This window comes from Anoplopoma fimbria, chromosome 10 (genome assembly GCF_027596085.1).
Source record: "Anoplopoma fimbria isolate UVic2021 breed Golden Eagle Sablefish chromosome 10, Afim_UVic_2022, whole genome shotgun sequence".
Taxonomy (NCBI): Eukaryota; Metazoa; Chordata; class Actinopteri; order Perciformes; family Anoplopomatidae; genus Anoplopoma; species Anoplopoma fimbria.
Window position 1 is genome coordinate 8251524 of NC_072458.1, and position 20194 is coordinate 8271717.

Sequence of the window (20194 nt, forward strand, 5' to 3'; positions counted from 1 at the left end):
TGATGATGATGATGAGAGGAGTGCATGCTACACAACCCTTTCAACGGAGATCCAGCGGAGCTTTAAAGCCGCGCAAAGAACAATAAACACCGAGCTCAGCTGTCAGTTGTCAATCCTCTCCGAACAAAACCCGGAGAGACCTGAAAGTGCGCATCGGGGTACGGAGAAACAAGTCCAGATAGACCGAGCGCAAGTGGAGATGCTCCAAATGGCTCTCGTCGCAATGGGATTTGAGTTGAAGAACACGTAACCACTCAGAAGTCACCCAGATTCAACTCGTCGGTTTTTTTTGTTGTTTTTTGTTGTTGTGTTTTTCGACCGCTGGGATGTTGTGAAGCAGCCGTCGCCTGGGACAGAAGGAGCGGGGACGCAGAGAGGGGTACCGGGGGCTGCGGACCAGACACCGGAGGAGGATTATGGCTCTCGCAACGTTCTCTCTCAGCCTCATCACGCTGGCGCTTACAAACTTACCCCCGTCGAGAGCCAACGACCGGCATGCGGTGTACTGGAACAGCTCCAACCTCCTGTAAGTGGCTCTCTGCAGCGAATTAACTTCCTCTTTGTTCACCTGTGCTGATAACTTGTGAACAAGACTAGTGGTCCTATTCCCTCTTACAGAAAGACATTTAATAGAACAGGTCATTTATTTCCCCAGCTTTAAGATCAGACAGAATATCAACCTGATTGTCATCAGTTGTCTCATTTCATATCTCTAAAACAATTTCAAGCATCACATTTCTCTTCATTTAATCAGAGTACAGTAATGCATCTTCAGAGGGGAAAGTGTTCTATCTCTGCGCCCTGCATGCAGAGTGGTTACTGTATAAATATTTAATTTTTTGTTTTTAAATCTTACATTTAAGTCCTGCTTCACAAGAAGGATTAATTGAAGCATCTCTTCATTTGCCCTGCTTGTCACTTCGGTGTTGTCCATCACCTTACCTGCAGCACAAATACATAATTACACAGGCGCAGCTCAAACTTCCATAAATCTGTATGTGCGCTCACTATAAATTAGCTTGCCTGCCACACATGAATGTATTCACACAGACTGGTATTCCTCCCACAGCAGTGAGGTTGCTTACCTCACGTAAGCCTCCCCAGGCTCTCCTATCTCCCTCTACCTGTGAGCTGTAAAGCCAGCTTGCTGTGGGGCAGAGATCGATGTGGATTCTACTTGCCTTTGTCTTCTCATTAGCCAACAGTGAATCCATCTTTCTCACATTCTTTTATCTCCTCTCCTCACACAACCCCCTCCCTCCTCCTCCTCCTCCTCCTCCTCCTTCTCCTCCTCCTCTATCTGTGTTCCTCCCCTGTCCATTTGTATTCACCTCAGACACGGGTCTCTCCTATCGCCTCTCTGTATCTCATACTTGGTTATTTTCTTCCTTCTCCTATTTTTCTGCTGTGTCTCACCAGCCGGCCTGTCCCCCTCAATTCCCTTTTTTTTTTTTTTTTTTTTTTTTTTTCTGCAACTCATTACCTCCTCCCCCATCTGCTCCTGGGTACCTCATTCACCTCCCAGGCTCTCAGTTGAAAGTACACATATACAGTAGATGATTAGAAATTGTATGAAAGTGATTTAAATGCACGCAGGACGTGGGGTGATTGAAATATTCATAGATTTCGACAAGTCAAACAGTTAGGAAACTGCCATAAAACCTAATGGGAACGGTCAAGGTGCTGCTGCAGCGCTGTCCCTTCCTCATTAATGTTAATGTGTGAATGGCAAGACACATTCTGAACTATTCTAGATTTATAACTGAAGCTAATCCCGTTAGTGTGACGCCAATATAGAGGAGTGGCATATTAACTGATACTTGCATTTAAGCTCGGTTAAATCGCCCAGGTTTTTGAGTCTCACAATCAGTATTAGTCCTATCTATCAATTTTAATTAGCCCTTCGCTGTGTGTCTAAAATGGTTTTCACAGCATGGATAAGGTTGCTCCTTCATCACAGTGTTAGCACAATTTGTGGCTTCAAATATGTGCTCATATTAATGAATTCAGAATACAGTGTGTGTGAGTGTGTTTGTGTGTGAGTGAAAGAGGCAGAGGGGGATGGGGAATGGAGACAAAGTGCAGGTGTGGGTGGACGTGCCTGCGTGTGCAAAACCTCTACTCTCTCCACGGCGAGATACAAAACTCTAAAATAATGCAAAAATTGACCCAGTTTGAAGGTAGCCGACAAATCCTCAGAGGCTGTGTGGCAAGAATACCGACGGACATCAAGACTTAAAAAGGCTGCAGGCTCGGGGGCCACTTCTCCACCACTCTGTCCACAGGCATAGAGAACAGGCCCAAGGACTTGCAGCTTCTTCCTTCATCCAGCTCCGGTTCTAGAGACAAACTCAGGAGGGAGCTGTAAGAAACGAAGGCGGCGACAGAGAGCCAGACATCAGGGGCCTTCAGGGCCAAACTCTGGTCGGGGCCCTAATGTGTTCCCCTTGAGCGCCGCATTCAGCGCAGATGGTCATGGCACAGCTGCAAGAAATGGCATCGCTTGGAAGCCAAGCTGTTTGTGCCAAAAGCCATGAAAATGGCTTTTTATGCTAATGCGCAGCTAGAAATGTCTTTCTCCGGTGTATTTGAAAGTCAAAAGGGGATTGTCACGTCGCTGATACCCAGCAACACCGCGCTGTTTGATTCTTTTGCAACTATTCTGAAGCAAACAACATCTGAGGATTCATTAAAGCTTTTTTCCTACTGCTGGACAATTTGAAGCGCGATGTCTCGATTATCATAACCCAAAGTAATAGCTCAGAGTGCTTTGATTACTATCCCAGTCCGTCACCATCGCACTACCCTCCCCGTTAGAAAAGTGTTGCTCTCAGCTCTCGCTCTCAGCGCTGTGCCTGGCCAACTCGTTACAGATGTCCCCGCTAATGGCTGACTGAGGCAGGAAAAAAAAAAAAAAGCTCACACACACGCAGGCCATTAAATCATCTCGCATCTGAGGCCATCTGCCAATTAGAGGGGGGAGATGTGGAACATCTTGAGAGCACGCGGGAGCAGCGGTGCACTGCGGTAGCCTCGCCTACCCACACGCAGCCTCCCATGCTTCAGCCACCTCCCCCCATCAGGTGTTTGGCCTCGCCAGTTACACGGACGCCGCATCTCCATAATTGGGAACCCCGTGTCAGCATGATCAAAACAACAGCGCCGCTCTCACTCACTCTCCCACTCTTTCCACGAGTCACCCAGGGTGTTCACAGATGCTCACAACTTAGCAGGACACCAGAGTAAAAAAACTTTTTTCAGGGGCGTGGGAAGGAATAGGGGACTGACTTTAAAATAGAGGCCACACATTGCTTTGCTAAATTGCCGTTCTCTTGCCTGCTCAGCAAGATGAAAGTCTTCTTTGGTTGTTTGTGGCTGAGTTAGAGATATGCATGCTTAATGCTACACATCAGCACCTTGATTTAGATCTGACATGGTGTCTGTCGGGTCCCTAGGCCAGAAAAACAACAACCCAATCCTTGGCGCACCATATCGGGTGCTACAAAATATATTATCACCTTGATGAATGGTGTCCCAGAGAGTTCAAGGTGCAGGGGCCCGATGAACAATGTTGAGTCAAGGTGCCTTCCTACTCTACAGCTTCATTAACCGCCAGGTGAGTCTGTGTGGGTGTGTGCAGACCCAGCTAGAGTTGGAGGTGGTTCCCTGCGGGGCAGAGCAGAACCCTGACACCCCGGCAGGGAAAGATTTGTAGATATTTAGTTGCAGTTGAGGGAATTGTTATTGGGAAATGAAGAAGAGAGAGAGCGAGATGAGCGATGGAGAGGGAGAAGTCAGAAAATAGACGGAGGGAAAGAGAAGGATGCAAAGTGTGAAGAATATTACTGCAGGGGAAGAGGTGGGTGTAATGGAGAGATTGGAAGGAGAACATCCTGGAGTGGTGGAAAGCGGAGCGGTCTTTCAGAGGAAGAGAGCGAGGGAAAAAGATTGATTGAGTTGGCCAAAAGTCAGGAGGGGTGAAAGAGAGGGCGTGTTTTTGACTGGATGTGGAAGTTAGGTTATTTGGCCGAATGAGTTGCAGCCGCTGTTTTTCTGGCGAGATGATCCCCACGGGAGTTGATCCGTGCTAATGCGGACACAGGCGGGGCTCATTCATGTGGACCGATGCTCTGAGACAATAGCGCCCACCATTCACCTGCCCCTCTGCCCCGTGCCTCACGACGCAGACGGAGCACCGGCTTAGAGAGACGAGGCGATTTGATACCCGATTACATGCGCGTCCGTCTGCCCGCTGCTCCGTCTCTGGGCCGTCTCGGCAATTTTTGCATACAAATGCGTTTAGTTCACTGCCATTCAATTTATTCTTCCACATTCATTGTACAGCATTAGATAGCGTGTATTTAAAAAAAAAAAAATCTGTGGTTGCAGTTATATTAAATGAGAACGTGTGAACACCGCTGATTACATTTTTTTTATTCGTTTTTGAATTAGCCACGTCTCTCCATCTGTGATGAAGTATTCCTCTCTCGAATTATTCAAGTTGTTTGTGAACATTTGATTGCTCTATATTCTTGATCAGCCTCAGACATCCAGAAGATTAGTTTGATGAACAGCGCTTTTAAACGGATAGTTAACTTGACATTATCACCTGGCTTCATTATGCCGTGGTGGTGTCTCAAAGCTGATCGGTCTGCTAAGCAGAGTGCTGGCCATTTTTAGCTCATAGGAGTCGGCTGTGAGTCACATAAATGGATGGAGAAACACTGAAAGGATGTTTAATGGTTTCGTATGGATCCAAGAGTGGGTGAGCAGATCAATACATTTATATGGTATGGAGGGGTGAGTGGACCCTGGCCAAACAAAAAAATACTACACAGTGGCTTTCTGAGCAGCAATCAATCCGAGTGCATCAGGTGATCAATGTCCAAATGTATTTTTAATTGGATTTTCGCAGTGTGACAGTAAATTTCCATGATGTATTCTCACGGAGCTCGGGGAAGCTCAGATGAAGTATTGCCTTGGAACAGCATGCTTGAGAATTGATTATCTTGGGCCTGTCAGTCAGTGCTCAGGGGTTCACGCTCCATAGAGGCCCGATATATGTCTACGGTAATCAAGGTCCTGGTACAGTAAAGCATCGGCCGCCGCTTCAAAGGAGACAAAGGTTAAAAAAGGCAAGAGGCTGAGGATAGATTAAAGAAAAATATGTTTTTCAATACCACTGTAAGACTCAAACAAACTGTAAGTTATTCCTCCGCAAGATAAAAATGAAAGGCTTTCATCCGAGCATACATTTAGAATCCGCCTGCTTCACAGATTCAAAGGTTAGGTGAGAACACCGGTACACAATATATATATATTTCTTCCAGATGTCTCGCAGCTCACCTGCTTAACACTTTAAAGCAAGCTCAGTAAAAGTAAACATTGCCTCCCATCACTGTAGGTGTGTTGTTTATATCTGAGGTGCATTGTTAAGAATTCTCTACACTTACAGTCAGACCTAATAATTTGAATAATTGCAAAGACAAAAGGAAAGAGCACAAATGTATTAATGTTCATTCAAAGAGCTGTTGCTCTTGGAAAACATTAATTTGACTCTAAAGTGAACATTGGTTAAATTAAAAGATGGGTGGGGATACAGATAAAACCTCAGGAGAGAGCACTTAATCAACCTGGAGTTTAATAGATGTGAACCGAAGGGAAATGATGAAAACTTCTTTCACAATAAAATCACCGTTCTTGGTGTTTTCATTATCTTCTCTGGTCCCGCTGGTTCTCAACCAGGGGTTGAGGGACCAACAGGGGTCCTTGAAAGAGTTTGATGTGGTCCCCAGAAAATGTGGAATAGTTTATTTTCACTACTTAATTCACTATTAACGGGAGTAAGAATCATGAGAGTGACGATTCTGATCATAGGTTTAACTCTCCTCAACATTTGACCACTATGTAATTCTGTTCTTATTTATATCTAACAGCTGAAATCTTCAGAATCAGATAAAAGTCCCTGAAGTGAAATCCTATCAAATAGGGGTCTGTAACCTAATGTGTATCAATTTCAGGGTTCTTGACACGAAAAAGGTTGATAAGGAACTGACTGGTTGGCTTTACTGCAGAATTATGTTGAATCAAGTTCGCCGAATGAGTTTAGAGTTCGTTTATGAGTCGTAAAAATGACAAATCCTCTTCTAGAAGGAGTGGATGTTTACCTTTGAGCTCGGCTCTGTTCAACGTAAAAATATGTTAACTGAGGTTTTCCTCTGAAAGTAGGACACAGTTGAAGACTCAATTTTGTCTGTCATTTAAAATGCAAAGTAACCTATCAAACAGACTCTTTACAATTCACTCAGTTCTTCTGTTAAATTTGTCATGTTTCCCCAAAGCAGATCTCTGATTTAATGAGATCGCATGTTATTAAAATTGTGAGGAGTTGCTGACTGGCGGCGTTTCAGGATGTCAAACAATAACGTCACACATCTTAATTTAGTTGGTTCAACTTAGTTCTCAGGAGAGCTGTTAAAGTTAGCTATCAGTTAAAAATTAGAAACCTTTATTTAAGTAATGCCTTTGTAATAAGTTCTGATTTCGGAGTAGCATATGTTTAACGGGGAACCTAGATCTGTTAAATTCAGCAACAGGTTAACTGAGTCTGTAAAGTAGTAAGGCCGGCTGGGAGTTCCTGGAACATCGCCCTGCAGTCAGCGGAGAGACTGCCGGGGACACCATGATCGGGTCACCGCGGGCAGTTCCATTCTGTGAGTTTTTTGGCATTAATTAATTTTGCTAGCTAAAAAACTACAGTGATTCAACTGAACACATCTTACTTGTGTTATGCTCGACTGCTTTATTGCGATAACTGTAATTCCATTATGGCGATTTTAAGTAACAGGAGTCTGACAAGTCTTTTTATGTTGTCTGCGTTGTGTGATGGGTGACATTGTTACCTCATTGGCATGTTATGGGTAATAATCAGTGCAATACTGCGAGGCTATCGGTGTGATTATAGAAACGCAAATGGTTTTTACCAGCGGCTGGCTCGAAGGTAGCCCTAGCTTACAATGGCCCGATAGTGGAAAAGCGTCTATTTAGAGCTACCACAGGTGAGGAAGTTGCTACTTTCTTTCGAGGAGTCCAAAGAAAAACATTAGGTTAGTTAGGCCCTTCATACTCCATCAAAAGCGATTAGCATTCCTTGCGCTCCAAGGTTATAAAAACTGCACTTAACCGGCAGTGGGAACCCACAGGAGATAGACCTGATCCCAGCCAGGTAGAACCAATTTCAGACTCAATGATTTGAATGCAAATGCTTTCTACAAAAAGGGCTTTCCAACTTTTTCGAATGGGAGCTCCACAGTACATTACACTGGGAGTCTTCACCGCGGTGCCCGTTACCCACTGGGAAATTACATTGCTGCTATGATGGAAATGGCTGCCATGTAGGAAAAAGATCAAAGCTGTTGATGGGTGGATGGTCACTGGCTGGAGTTTGATTATTTGGGAAATTGGCCTTGTTACGCTACATGGACTGGAAAATGATATGGCAGCCACAGCAGTTGGTTAAAATCATTTGTTTTGTTATTGAAGCAGAAGGCCTCTTCTGAGGTATGGCAATTGAGTAGATATTTTGCACTGGCCAGCGCCCTCCGAGTTATCAGCGTCCCTTCATAAAAAAAGGCAGCGAGTGAGGACACAGGTTTGTGCTCTGTCATATCTTGTTCTCTGTTCATTTTCCCTTCAGGTCTTGAGCCGTGACAGGTCCTCCCTCTAATGCTCTTGGGTGCTTAACAACAGCGGTGTTACGAGAAGTGGAATCTGTCCTCACAGCTTAGTGGATGATACGGCTCCAGTTTTCCTTTCATGCGAGGGCAATTTGAAATATGGGCAGCGTAATAATTAGGTATTTTGTTATAATTGAGATTTTTCTTTTTGAGGATATAATTATGTGAAGGTCTGAGACCCTTTTGGCAGGCGTCGTCCCTGTAATGAGAATATTTGAAGAAAATTGAAATCGCTCTCTAGTGCTCTGTGCATCTAGAATGACTACAGGTAATTTGACCCTCCAGCAGCAGCAGCCGCCGCCTCCAGTGGCTTAATATATCCCTCTTATATTGTTAGAGGGAACATTTGAATCAGTACATTTTCAAGCGAAACTGTTCTATTACAAATATGAGAGCAAAGTCTTTGGAGCTTGAAAGTGTGATGTAAGTGGATTGGACAGGAAGCTGTACCTACTGGCGACAAAATGAGTTGTTTTCTTGTGATTAAGCTGGACGGCTGCTCAAATTTCACATTTGCAGATATTTTATTACTTCTCCCTGTTGCTGTAGCTACACAGAGTGGAGAGAGCATGTACCTGTTGTTGTAAACTGTACAGTATGAACTGTCCACACAAGCCAGTATGCAGTGTTTGAGCCAGGATCACCTGTCAAGGGGTCAAATGGGCCCATTATAAGTGCTTTTCTAGGGGGTCACTGCTTCATTCAAGGACGACAATAAACAATAATGTAAAAACAGAACACCGGTTCTTTCAAATGATATTGAAATGATCATACACAAATTATATAAGACATATGACTAACTTTGTTTTCAATTACAGTGAAGAAATAGAGAAATTATAAAATCATATGAATGGAAAGTATTCATCAAGAAAATCAGACATTTACTGTCGCCTACATTCATTGATCATTACTGGAATTAAAATTGAAATAGTATTAAACAAGGAATTTAATTAAATAGATTAAAACCCGATCCAGCTATTTGAGTCAGTATCAGCCTGATGTCGGTATCATTTCATCCTTACTGGTGATAAAATGTTAATTTGCTGTATTTAAAGTTTAATTGATGGTTTCTAGCTACTTTTGGACCATTTGCTAGCTTTCTAGCTGAATATTTTGAATAAAAAAATAATACAGTACATAGTGTCATTCCACTGCCAACACTGGCAGGGATGCATAGTAGTAACTACAACAGTAGTGTTCATAGTGGTGAACAGGTTATATTTATACTTTGCCTAACTCACATAATAAATGTTAATACCGCTTATGAAATCTAGAAATGAGAAGCCTGCTTTTGACTCTGCCCTTGATTTTATGGGGGACAACTGGGTGCAGGACAGTCGTAGCGTCGGGACATTTTGCTTTTTAAAGGGGGCCATTGTCGCAATGGCACGCTCAAACTCTGAATATTTAATACAAAGTCAGCAGATCAGAGTACAGCTCTGTCAGTGGCGCCACACTCCTTTTCTTCCCGTCCCTGTTTCCCATATCTTCACCTCATCATTTAATCAGGTCTCGTGTCGGTCTGCATCAAAAATCTATTTGGGATTCATTTGCCACCTTGATGTGTAAATTCAGTTATGGTTAATACATGAGCTACGGCACATGCATAATCATGTCTCTCGACTCACACACGTGCATTTCTTTTTCTTCCTTCCTGGTGTTCTCACCCATTGATTTAAATGGACAATACGTGACTCATCTCACACTACTGGCATCCTCCATCAATGTTGGTGGTGGTGGTGGTGGTGGGGGGTTCCTTCCCCCTGCCTCCTCTCTCTCTCTCTGGAGCAGTGTGTAGTGTTGGGAAGAGAACCAGCCCACCAGGCAGTCTGTTATTTGCATTTGTTACAGCAGAGGGGGGGGGTTATTTGAGGAAGGGTGGTGCCCTGCTTGTTATCACCACATTTGAATGCTTCGGTATTAATGACCAGATGATAGAGGAAGTGGATAGCGGGGCCAGTTGTCCTGTTCACCATGCTCCCTGGTGCAAATCCTCCTCTGGCTGTGTACCAACCTGCTTTGTTTGTTAAGGTATTTGTTTGGTTGGTTCAGCTGCTCTTCGTTTGCTTTGGGCTACGTGCATCTGTGTGAGATGGTCCCACGGACTTAATAGCCACATTTCTATCAGAATAACCCCCTCTGTGTAGGCTTACAGTATGTGTCAGAAATTGGCTTACATCGTTTTTACATTACATTTTTTTTCTCTGATGGTAGCAACCTGTGTAATGCTGCATGGGGACTGTGTCTAGACCAGCGTATAGTTTGTAAAACTAGCTGACACACAGAGACCGGTCCAGATCCTCACCATGCTGTGTGTGGGTGTATAGAATATCAATGTCCTGCTGAGCTCTCTCACTCTTCGTGTGTGTGTGTGTGTGTGTGTGTGTGTGTGTGTGTGTGATGCTATTAGGTGGCACTTAAGGTGTTTCCATGTCTCATTGTCTGTTTGGGTTATTTGCTTGTGCATGCTCACTGTACATGTTTGTCAGATTGATTGTTGGTGAAAGCGGACTAATGTTTCTCGTTGTCTCTTGTGGTCAGTCCCTTCCCCGTCTGTGGCGTTTGCCTCGCAGAGCAGCAGCCCTCTCCGTCCTCCTGCCGCGTCGTTTGAAGTGTTCTCGCTCAGCCTTCTGTTCCCGCTCCGCTCTCACCTTGTGCCGAGTCGATGGGAAGTCCCCAAAGACCGCTTCGCTCAACCGCATTGCTGTGCGTGGGAGGAGAGCGGGGCACAACCGCCCATTTACCTCCCTTTTAATTTATTGCTCTGCTGCCATTGAGAGAGTGAATCACACGCAACGTGTCATTATTTAGAAATCCCTCGTGCTCACTGCACATGCACTTGTCTTTCTAGTACAGTGGAGGTGCACAGGAGAGAGGCTGTGTTTTCCTTTTACTCTGCAGCCTGTGTGTTTTTTTTGTGTGTAAGTGTGTCTTTCAGCCTAGCATAAAGTATACGTACAGTAGGAGATGGATGGTTATGATAAATAGATTTGCTTTTGCAGTACTTAAAGAGATTCTGTGCCACTTCCCAGGAGGGAGAGAAAGTGATATAGAAAGTTACGACAAAAAATAACCAAAAGGAAAAGGAAGAAAGGTTGGGGGGAGGGAAGTGTAAAAAAAAAAAAGAAAAAAGAAAAGGCAGGAGATGGAGGAGGGAGATATAAGGCAGTGCAGAGATGTAAAGGCAGAGAGTGGAGTGGAAGTGGGGATAAGGGAGGAGGAGCAGGAAGGGGGGGTGTTCGTATATAGAGGAAAGGAAGAGCCTGTATGGAGAATATTAATGGTGTGTCAGGAAGTGGAGTATCTTTAAAGAGCTCAACCTTTTTCTTCTGGTGCTCATGCGTATTGTATGGGAACAAGCAGCTTGGAGGCACTGCTGTAAAACCAGGAAAGAGCGCAGAATACAGAACTGCATCAATGGCAGAATTTCACCCTCCTGCATTCATTAAACCGACAATATCACATTTGGTGGATTGTTATTTTTAACCCCGTTAATTCAGCATTAGGAGCCTGTGTTTGGCTCAATACAACATGTTTATGACTTGTGTGTTCGTCTCCGCTTGCTGATTTAGCAAACATTAACTCAAATCTATCTATCTACTGTATCCATCCACCCGTTCTCTTCTGTCTTTCTCATTCATTCTGTATCTCTTCCTTTCTGTATTATACGCACATACTCGAACGCACTCACCAATTTTTCGAGTTGCAGCGGTGTCAGGACTCTGAAATCCCTCCAAGCACCTGTCAACGACGGATCTACCGCGAGAAAGAAGTGTGTGTGTGTGTGTGTGTGTGTGTGTTACGTGTGTTCACATGCGTGAGAGGAAAGGAATCAAGAGTAAGGAGAGAGAGAGAGCGAGAGGAAGAAGTGACGCTCATTCACCACATGATGCGAGGAAGAAACACGACCGGCCTGCGTGGAGGCCCGTGTCACAGGTGACAGTCAGTGACAGGGACTCTCAGAGAGGCATCAAGCTATACGGTATTCCTCACAGAGTGGAATGACATTAGTATGGTGGCAGGGAGGATAACAGCTGAGCACATTGTTAAGAGTTAAATGATGTTGTGGGGAGAATAACACATGCAGCCTGAGGTCGTTGTTTATGATGTGCAAAGCAAGTGTGACACACGGCGACTGCAAAAGATGGATTCCTCCCGTGGAAATTGGTTTAATACCAGGAGGTTTATTCCCTGCGAGCCCCGACTGATGTTAAAAACATTGTGGGTCGTGATTTGAAAAGAAAAAACTGCAGAGACTGCAGCTAATCAAATTCCCATCTCTGGCGGTTACTTTTTCATTTGATCCAGAGTAATGTAAATTGGAACATCAAAGCCCTCTAGTGCTCATCTCTGTCAACATGAATCCTGTCGGCTGAAAAGGAAGTTTACTCGTAGCATTGTCACGATTCCCTAATATCTCTTCTGACTTGGCATTTGCAATTCATAAACCAGGTTGTATTCCCTAATTAGCAGGCTTTAATTTCCCTAACGGGAATGAACTTTTGGTCAAATTAGAGGTTCCATTAAGTTTTGATTCTAACCTCCAGCGCCTGCCTTCCAGAGCTAAATTAGTGCCAGGGAAACCATATCTCCAGCTAATGTGCATCGCCAGGAAGATAACAGCAGTTTCAAAAATGCCAGGGACATTAGCATTCCTGCATCGTGCTGTGTGTGCCAGATCTCACTTTTTAAAATCTATATATATATTAAAAAAAAAAGAAATTGCTGTTCGTCAGCAAAAAAAAACTGCTTCCCCTCCCCCTCTCGCCTTCCTTTTCATTAGACAGTTCATCAGCAATCTATCATTATATGTATTATTTATGAGCAAACCTTCTAAACACGCAGCACGGGTTGCTTTAGTTATTTAGTTTTCAGTTATATTTTTATATTTTCAAACTATTGTCAGCCCTATTGTGTATAAATGAGGAGAGGTAGAGAGCAATCTGAGCTTTTCTGCTTAATGAGGACTCGTTCCCTGCCAGCGTTGCCCCCACCCACCCGGGTGGAGAGCCGAGGGTTTGCTGCTCTGCCAGCCACCGCTCAGTGCCTTGTATGCAAATACCCATTTTTCAATCAACCTTGTGGTTCATTCTGAGGCGTTCGATATCGGTCTGGCCTTCTTGCAAGGTAATTTACCCAGAATTCTTTTGACCTCCAAGGTCACCCGGTGGAATGACACCTTTAATCACTTACCTCCAGTCAGTGTTCCCGGCCTCCGAAGAGACGGACGAGGTCACCGAAAGTAAACTGGCTGTGAGGTTGTATTTAGAGAAGGTACTGATGGGGGTGTCAAAGCGCTGACTGGGTGGTACCCCCCCTCTGAATGCTGGGTAATAATGAAAACATTAGGTGCCAGAGTGAATGTTATTCTGCATTATAATAATGTTGCCCTGACCTAAAGTTGATGTTGATTGACTCACCAGGTCGCTTCTCTTCAGAGATGGAAATAACTCACCTTGGTGTCATAGAAACAGTCTCAGGTCGCTGAAAGACATTGAAATATTTGTAACAAGATGGATTGGAAGCAGCTCTAATGAGGCAATTTAAAGTGAACAGAGTTAAACGTAAATAATGTAACAATTTTGTGTTGTCAACATCTACTTTAATATTGTCTTGACTCTTACGTAGTCAAACTATTTTGATATAAGGTCTTTTTTTGTTTCTATCATTCAAAGTATTCTGAAACAATCAGTCAATCAAAAATTGGCAATTACAAATTTTCCCTTTTAATTAATGTGACTCTCACGACTGCCATGTGACAAAACTGTGTGAACTTACATTCACATCATTAAGTCTCCAATGTGAGACGAGGAATGACCGGCTGAAGTGAAAATCCTCTCATTCAGAAGAACCATTGAAGCTTATTTAAAATAAAGAAGAACTATAAGCTACACTAAACCTTAGTTGTTTAAACTACAGAATGTAGCTTAGTTTTACCTGGACTTTTATTAAGATATTTTCAAACTTGACAACATAAACATTCAAAAATGGGCTTATTTGTTTTTCCTGTTGCAAAGTTTGTCAATGCAGTAGGTGTCTCGAGGTAAACTTGGACCAAAGCTGTTGCCCTTAGCAACAGAATGGCAGTGAAAAAGCCTATTACTATAATTTTTTACCCCTTTAAAAAACACCAATGAGTTGTTTTCTTAAATAAAACAGCCTGATAAGAATAAAATAATAACTTCAAGTAAATAACTGGCACTGGTTCGTACAGGTGCAAGAAATCTCCAAAAATATGCCCAACCCTTTTATTTGGACATACATTTGACCGTTTCTCATCTCATAATGAATGTCCAATACCAGCTCTCCGTGTCAATGCAGAAAGTAGTTTGGCCCCAATGTGGAGGTCGATGGCAGAAGGCCAGACTTTGAGTCCCGTCACAACACAAATGCAATTAATGTGAATGTTATTCATTATTTCATTAATGGTGTGTGCATTGAAAAAAAAATGACTGTAATGCATTGCAGTATAATTCTAACCATATCTTAACCATAGTTTATTTGCCATGACCACAATCTGTACCTCGTCTATCATGTACTTACCATTCGCAGATATTGCAGAAGTGATACCGAGTTAAAATATCTGGTTTAAGCGCCTGAAACCCTGACACTCCACCCTCTTTCAACACTTACTGTCAAGGTGCCCTTAAGCAAGGCAATAAACTTTTAATTCCTCAAGTAACGCTGTTTAATGGCCAGTGGTACAGGACTGGTTTAACTGTGTGTGTAACCCTTCACCCCTGTGACTGTAAAAATGAGTTGCAGTCTGCGTAATCAAAAGTGTTTGACCCTGCAGGGTGGGTATATATATTTATATAAAATGATGACACTGCTATCAGATCGGTACTTGGTAGTGGCCCTATGCAAGATATGATATGATTCAGATATTGGAACCAGTATCAGTTACAACCGCTGAGCAGTTTGCATAAAGACTGACGCTAAATCTCAGTATAGTCCCCTCACCTCACACTTTAACGCACAAACTCAAATGCCAGATCTTCTGCTTTCCTCCCTTAAGCCCTTCGATTTATACCAAGATACGCTGTAAATCCACCGGAAGATTCTTTACATCCTCTGTGCAAGCCAACAGACACAGTACGAGTCGACTCAAAGCAAAAGATTCTTAATCGAGGAGTAATTGTAAAATTTTATTGAGTATTGAGAAATTATGCAAATGCACTTTTTTCCCCACCCTTTCTTCAAGATGCATGCAGAGTAATCATGAAAAACTGATTAAAGTTTTGATTGGGGGAGAGGTTTTTTCCACTGCTCTTGAGTTATTAGGGATGTGCTTTTATAAAACAGCTAATCAACTGAAAAATACTTTGTAAGACCTGAATAACGTAATGTCTCTCTCATCAAGGAAGAAGGGGCTAAGCACACATACACACACACACACACACACACACACACACACACACACACACACACACACACACACACACACACACACACATGCACAGGCAGGAAAGCCGGTAACTCTGATTCCTCGCAGTAAAGCCCTGCAGGTGTGGTCCGCTCCTCCTGTGCCCGCTATTAGCACAGCCTATCATTGGTATTCATTTCCCGCTCCTAATTCCCCCACAGTATTTTTTTTCCCTCTCACTTGACAGAGGACCGTGGGTTAAACGCCGGGGGGAGCGCTCCATCACGACCAGATCTGATCCAATTAAATACAGATTTAATCAGCCCCGCAGTCGGCGAGTGAATATGCAATGTGATCAGGCCGGTCGGTAACTGGAGGCCCAGCAGCGTGGGAGCTGGTTTCCATCCACGGGCTGGTGGGATTGGCCTAGCGGGTGAGGAGACACCTCGATCCTATCCGACCTGTCAGTGGAGCACATCCACATATCTGCAGACAGGCATGTTGAAAAGCTGGTCCTACTTTCCTCCGCAATGCCCTCAAACCTTTGCTCCGCTGACCCGTTAACCCGCTGATTTAGAGTTGAGAGATGCTGAGTAGGCGAGGCGACAGAGGCCCCGTGGAGGATCTGCAAGATTTACTGTTGATGCAAACACACAATTAATTAATGATTTAGGGACTGGATTGTAATCCGTGGCAGGTGGAGGTTAATCTTTCGCTTACTGGCAGAGAAGCGGCGCCCGTCTACCAGCGGCCGCGGAGAAAACAGGGAGAAAAAAACACCTCCTCCCGCTCACCTCAGAAGGAAGATTTTCCCTCTTTCCTCCCAAATGGCTGCAGCTGCTGATTGTTGAAACCTTTTACTCTGCAGAGGAAGCATTCCTGTGATATGAAGTACGGCTCCCCAGTGCCCCATCAAAGTCCACTGTAACTGCTGTGTCACCTTCAGAGTCGACATGTGGAGCTGCTGCAGCGCCTACTAATGAGAAGTCATTGGGGGAAGTGGGTCGCTTTTTTAACATAGCCCGATGTCCAGGGTCATTTCAGTTACGACCCCAGACTTAATTACAAATCCTGCTGTTTGGTGTGCGGCGGCGTGTGCCAAGTCTGTGACTAGATATTGTTGTGAAAAAAAAGAGGGATTCTGGCTGTCACTCAAATGTGTAGCTGTAATTAAGTAACGCCTGCCTCAGTTAAGCTGGTCCCACACAATGCAAACACAACACACCGTGGACTGTTTAGTGTCTGAACAGAATCCAACCTAACAAGTAGATCACCGTGGCTCGCAAAATCTAACAAGCATGCCAGTCATTTATGTTAATGCAAACAAGTTCCCCTCATTCTCTGTCTCTTTCATGTTTACAGCCATGAATTATGTGCTATCAGATTGTAAGCCTCACATCCTGAGTGTCATTGGCATTCAAAGCACTCCTGCAACCTTTTATTGAAAAACCCACAGAAGACAGGTGCCTTGAATATTCTTTTTTCGTTGCATTATTCAGAAAAGCTTATCTCAGCCTATTGTGTGAAAAAAAAATGCAATTAATACAGCAATGACTTGAAGAGTATCATAGTGTCTCCCAATGAAAGGTCTAAAGAGGTGTATTTGTTAATTACACTGTGAAATGATTCCAATTTTCAGGGTAAGCATTTCAGCCACATTCAGCCCCTTGGGATGGGCATCTCTCTCTCTTCTCTGCCACCTCAGATCACTAGTCTTTAATTGCTTCTTGTGTTTGGAGGAATGACCCGCCTCACTTGTCATTTGCAGGTGTAAATGAGTTAAGGAGAGAAAGGTTACTCGGAGCCCCACAAGACCCGCACAGTCCTCCAGGGTGGTCCTTCCTCACCCCCTGGCGTAGTCTGATATCTCAAACAGAGCTGTGTTTGAAGTGCTTGGTTGGGTGCCTCCGCTTTCTGCACTGCGAGACTCGCGGTGCTTGTTCAACTCTGGCAGCCCCTCCGCAAGTTCCCTTCCTTTTTTGCATTTGCATACCGAACAAACAGGAAATTGTGTTCATTTGTATGCAAATGTGTTTGTCCCCAAGGCTGGGATTTTGAATTAAAAGTTTTACCGTCCCATTAATTCCAAATTACACACAGGCACTGACATGGGCGCCTCCGACCGGCAGGGGGCATCCGACTTGCCATCCAAACGCATCTCCGTCAGATTAGGCTGTTTAGTTTGCCATCTGCGACAAGGAGTCGGAATTTTGGATTTAATCTGGTCCACTGATTTGCAGATTGATCGTCTGCGCCACGTTGCAATCTCCTCTTAATTATCTCACGGAAATATGCAGAGATTTGGATGTGATTGATATTCGAGGATACTGCGAGAGACAGACGCGAGGAGGCCTTGGAGTGGCTGACTGACGGGTTGTGAGGAACGTGGCGAACGAGGGGGAGTGTCGAAGGCCGTCCACTGTGCCGATGCAGCACACCTCATCAGCCCCGCTCATTAAAATACATGTACAACCTTATGAAAAATGCATGACCCCATCAATGACGTGTGGCATGTATGGCCTGATGCTGACAGTCAAGGTAATGTGAAAACTCAGCAGCTACACACGGAAACCTTCTGGAAAAAGGACTTTGCATAAAGGGCCTTGTCATAATGTTGCAGATCAAGCACTAACATTGTTTTAATTCCGCTGGAAATCCTGGTTGTTATATTGAGGATTAGATAGAAAAAAAATCTGCCTTGTTAAGTGGGTTTGTCTTTAAAAAAATACAATAATAAAGGTTGCAGTTCACCCTGTATGTTGTTTTGCCAGTTTAATCTATTCAAGGGTAGCAGAAGCAGCTAGTGGCACTCAATAAATTAGAAAGTCTGAAATGAAAAGATAAGTAAACGAGAGAAACTAATGGATCCATATATGATCTGATCTTAATCAAGCCCTCTCAAGCCTTCCTGTTTCCATCAGTGAAGTTTGACAGAGCAAAAAAGAACATCCAGCTTTTTATTCAGCTTGTTGTGGTTCCAATCTGGAAATATAATCAAGAAGTGATAAAGGCATTTTTGGGGGGGTTCTTAGAGTGCAAATGCTTGTGTTCTCTTTCTTCTTGCGCTCTTTAGTTTTACAGCCTTGGCTGTTAATAATTCATTCTGATTTTCCACATAGTTCGACATTTGTACTTTTACGCTTGTACTTCATCAGTGCAAATTAAGAAAAATACAAGGTGTTGCAGCTGCTGGATTTAAAAAAATCACCATCTATGAATGTGTAAAAATGATTAAATTTTGCACACAAAGACAAACACACACACACACACAGCACTGTTCACCCATTAATAATGCATTGAGCACATCTTGTACACATGCAGAGTTTTGGCAGACATCTGATGTCTCTGTGTGATGAGCCAAGGGGGACACATCATTTCTGACTCTCCAGTCAGAAAGTGATGGTGGCAGAGTGTGTGGATGCCAGGTTTGCTAATGAAAGGGGGGGATTTGGCTGCGTCGTTTCAATGACTTTAAAACGGCTTATGTTCTTTGGAGGCAGAACCTAACCTGGAAGGAGCCGCAGCTAAAAGAATGAGTCTGACAAAGAGACAGCTGAATTCTATTGTTTACTACAAGCACTCCAACAAATGAACATGTTATGGCTGCTTAGACTATTGGACTTAAGAAACATTACTAGATCAAGAAAACATTTATCATGTTTTTTATTAGACTGAATCTATTCCTTAAATTTGTTTTATCGCTTATGTCTTGTTGAAGGTTGCAGAACGTAGACGTTATGAGAGCCTTTTATTTTGTTAGAATAAACACATTTAAGTAAAAAGTAAAGAGAAAAAGAAGAAGCTATCTTTTTGAAAACAGATACAGACATAAATTGTATATTGAATGAAACACAATAGACATTCAACTTTCATTCTGTGTATAACAATCTCTTATTTCAAGTGCTGCTAATATAAAATGTAATTATTGTGGCAATGCTTCACCTCAATCATGAAACAATTTTCAGAACATCTATTCAAAGAAATTGGTTTGCACATTCATGCAGTTGTTTATTATTTGTTACTGGGGGAAAAATCAATGTGAGATTCATCAACAGATGGAATCACGGTTGCTTTTGCACCTGAACAAAAAACATTTTTGAACACTCGGAGAAAAAAACACCAGGCAGGTTTCAGTTTTCATTAGCAGAACTGGCAACCGCACTCTCCCACTGCTCAGCTCGGATCACATTACTCTGATTGCAAAAAGGACGTAAAATCCTTCGTCGTTGTTTGTTGTCATGTCAGACACCCTCGTCAAAGCTGTACGTGTAAAAAATGTCAATTTAATTATAAAGTGTAGTAAACTTTTTCTATATGTACGAAAACCCTTTGATTCTTTTTTTCATGTAGCTGAAAACACAGATTGTGGTTTTGCTTTTACAATTGTTCAGCAAAAGCTGCAGAACAAAAGGTCTTAAACCCTTCGTGGATCCATTATGAGAAATATATGAGTCCACATCCTGGTTGCTGTTAATTTTTGTAACAGCTGCTGGTCTGGAATAGATACGCAGCGGATTTGCATTCAGGTAATTGGAGCAAATATTGAACGTAGATGTGATTGCTCAGTCATGATTCGCTCTGCACCACCCTTTTTCTGACTTTTTTCCGAGGGGCCCACTGCCTTTGTACCGTTTGTGACAGAACGTATTGCTTCGTAATGAAAGCTGTTGATACGTTTTTGCACCAATGCCACTGAGACAAATTAGAGTGTTTATTGTACTTAGTGGACAAGGTGAATCCAAGTGTGTGAGAGGGACAACTAGGAGAAATAGTGTGTCAGGATGAGCTTACAGGCTACCTACCAAACACTGGAGCTTCACAATGCAAAACATCCACGTAGAAGACATGTTTTTTATTTATTTTTTTGGAACATAGAGTAAATGTATCCAGTATCCCTGACTTTTAAGCAAATGCATCCATCGAATAAAAAGCAGCTTTAATCAATCACAAGACAGAGCAAGTGACAGCTGATTAATATTTGTCGGAAGAAAAATCCTCAACTATGCCTCAAAGCTCAATGCATCAACAGCAAACTTTATTGATAACTTTTGAGTCCGTTGACTGCTTGTGTGCCTCCCTGCTGCTTTAATCC

At 43.2% G+C, this 20194-nt stretch overlaps 1 protein-coding gene across 1 annotated transcript in view; it reads left to right on the plus strand.

Moving 5' to 3' along the window:
• Window positions 1-416: 416 nt before the first annotated feature.
• Window positions 417-20194, plus strand: part of efna3a (ephrin-A3a) — a 55953-nt gene continuing 36175 nt past the window's right edge. Inside the window, exon 1 of the mRNA XM_054606527.1 lies at window positions 417-526. Coding sequence (XP_054462502.1) covers window positions 417-526 — 110 coding nt within the window. The remainder of the gene's footprint in view (window positions 527-20194) is intronic.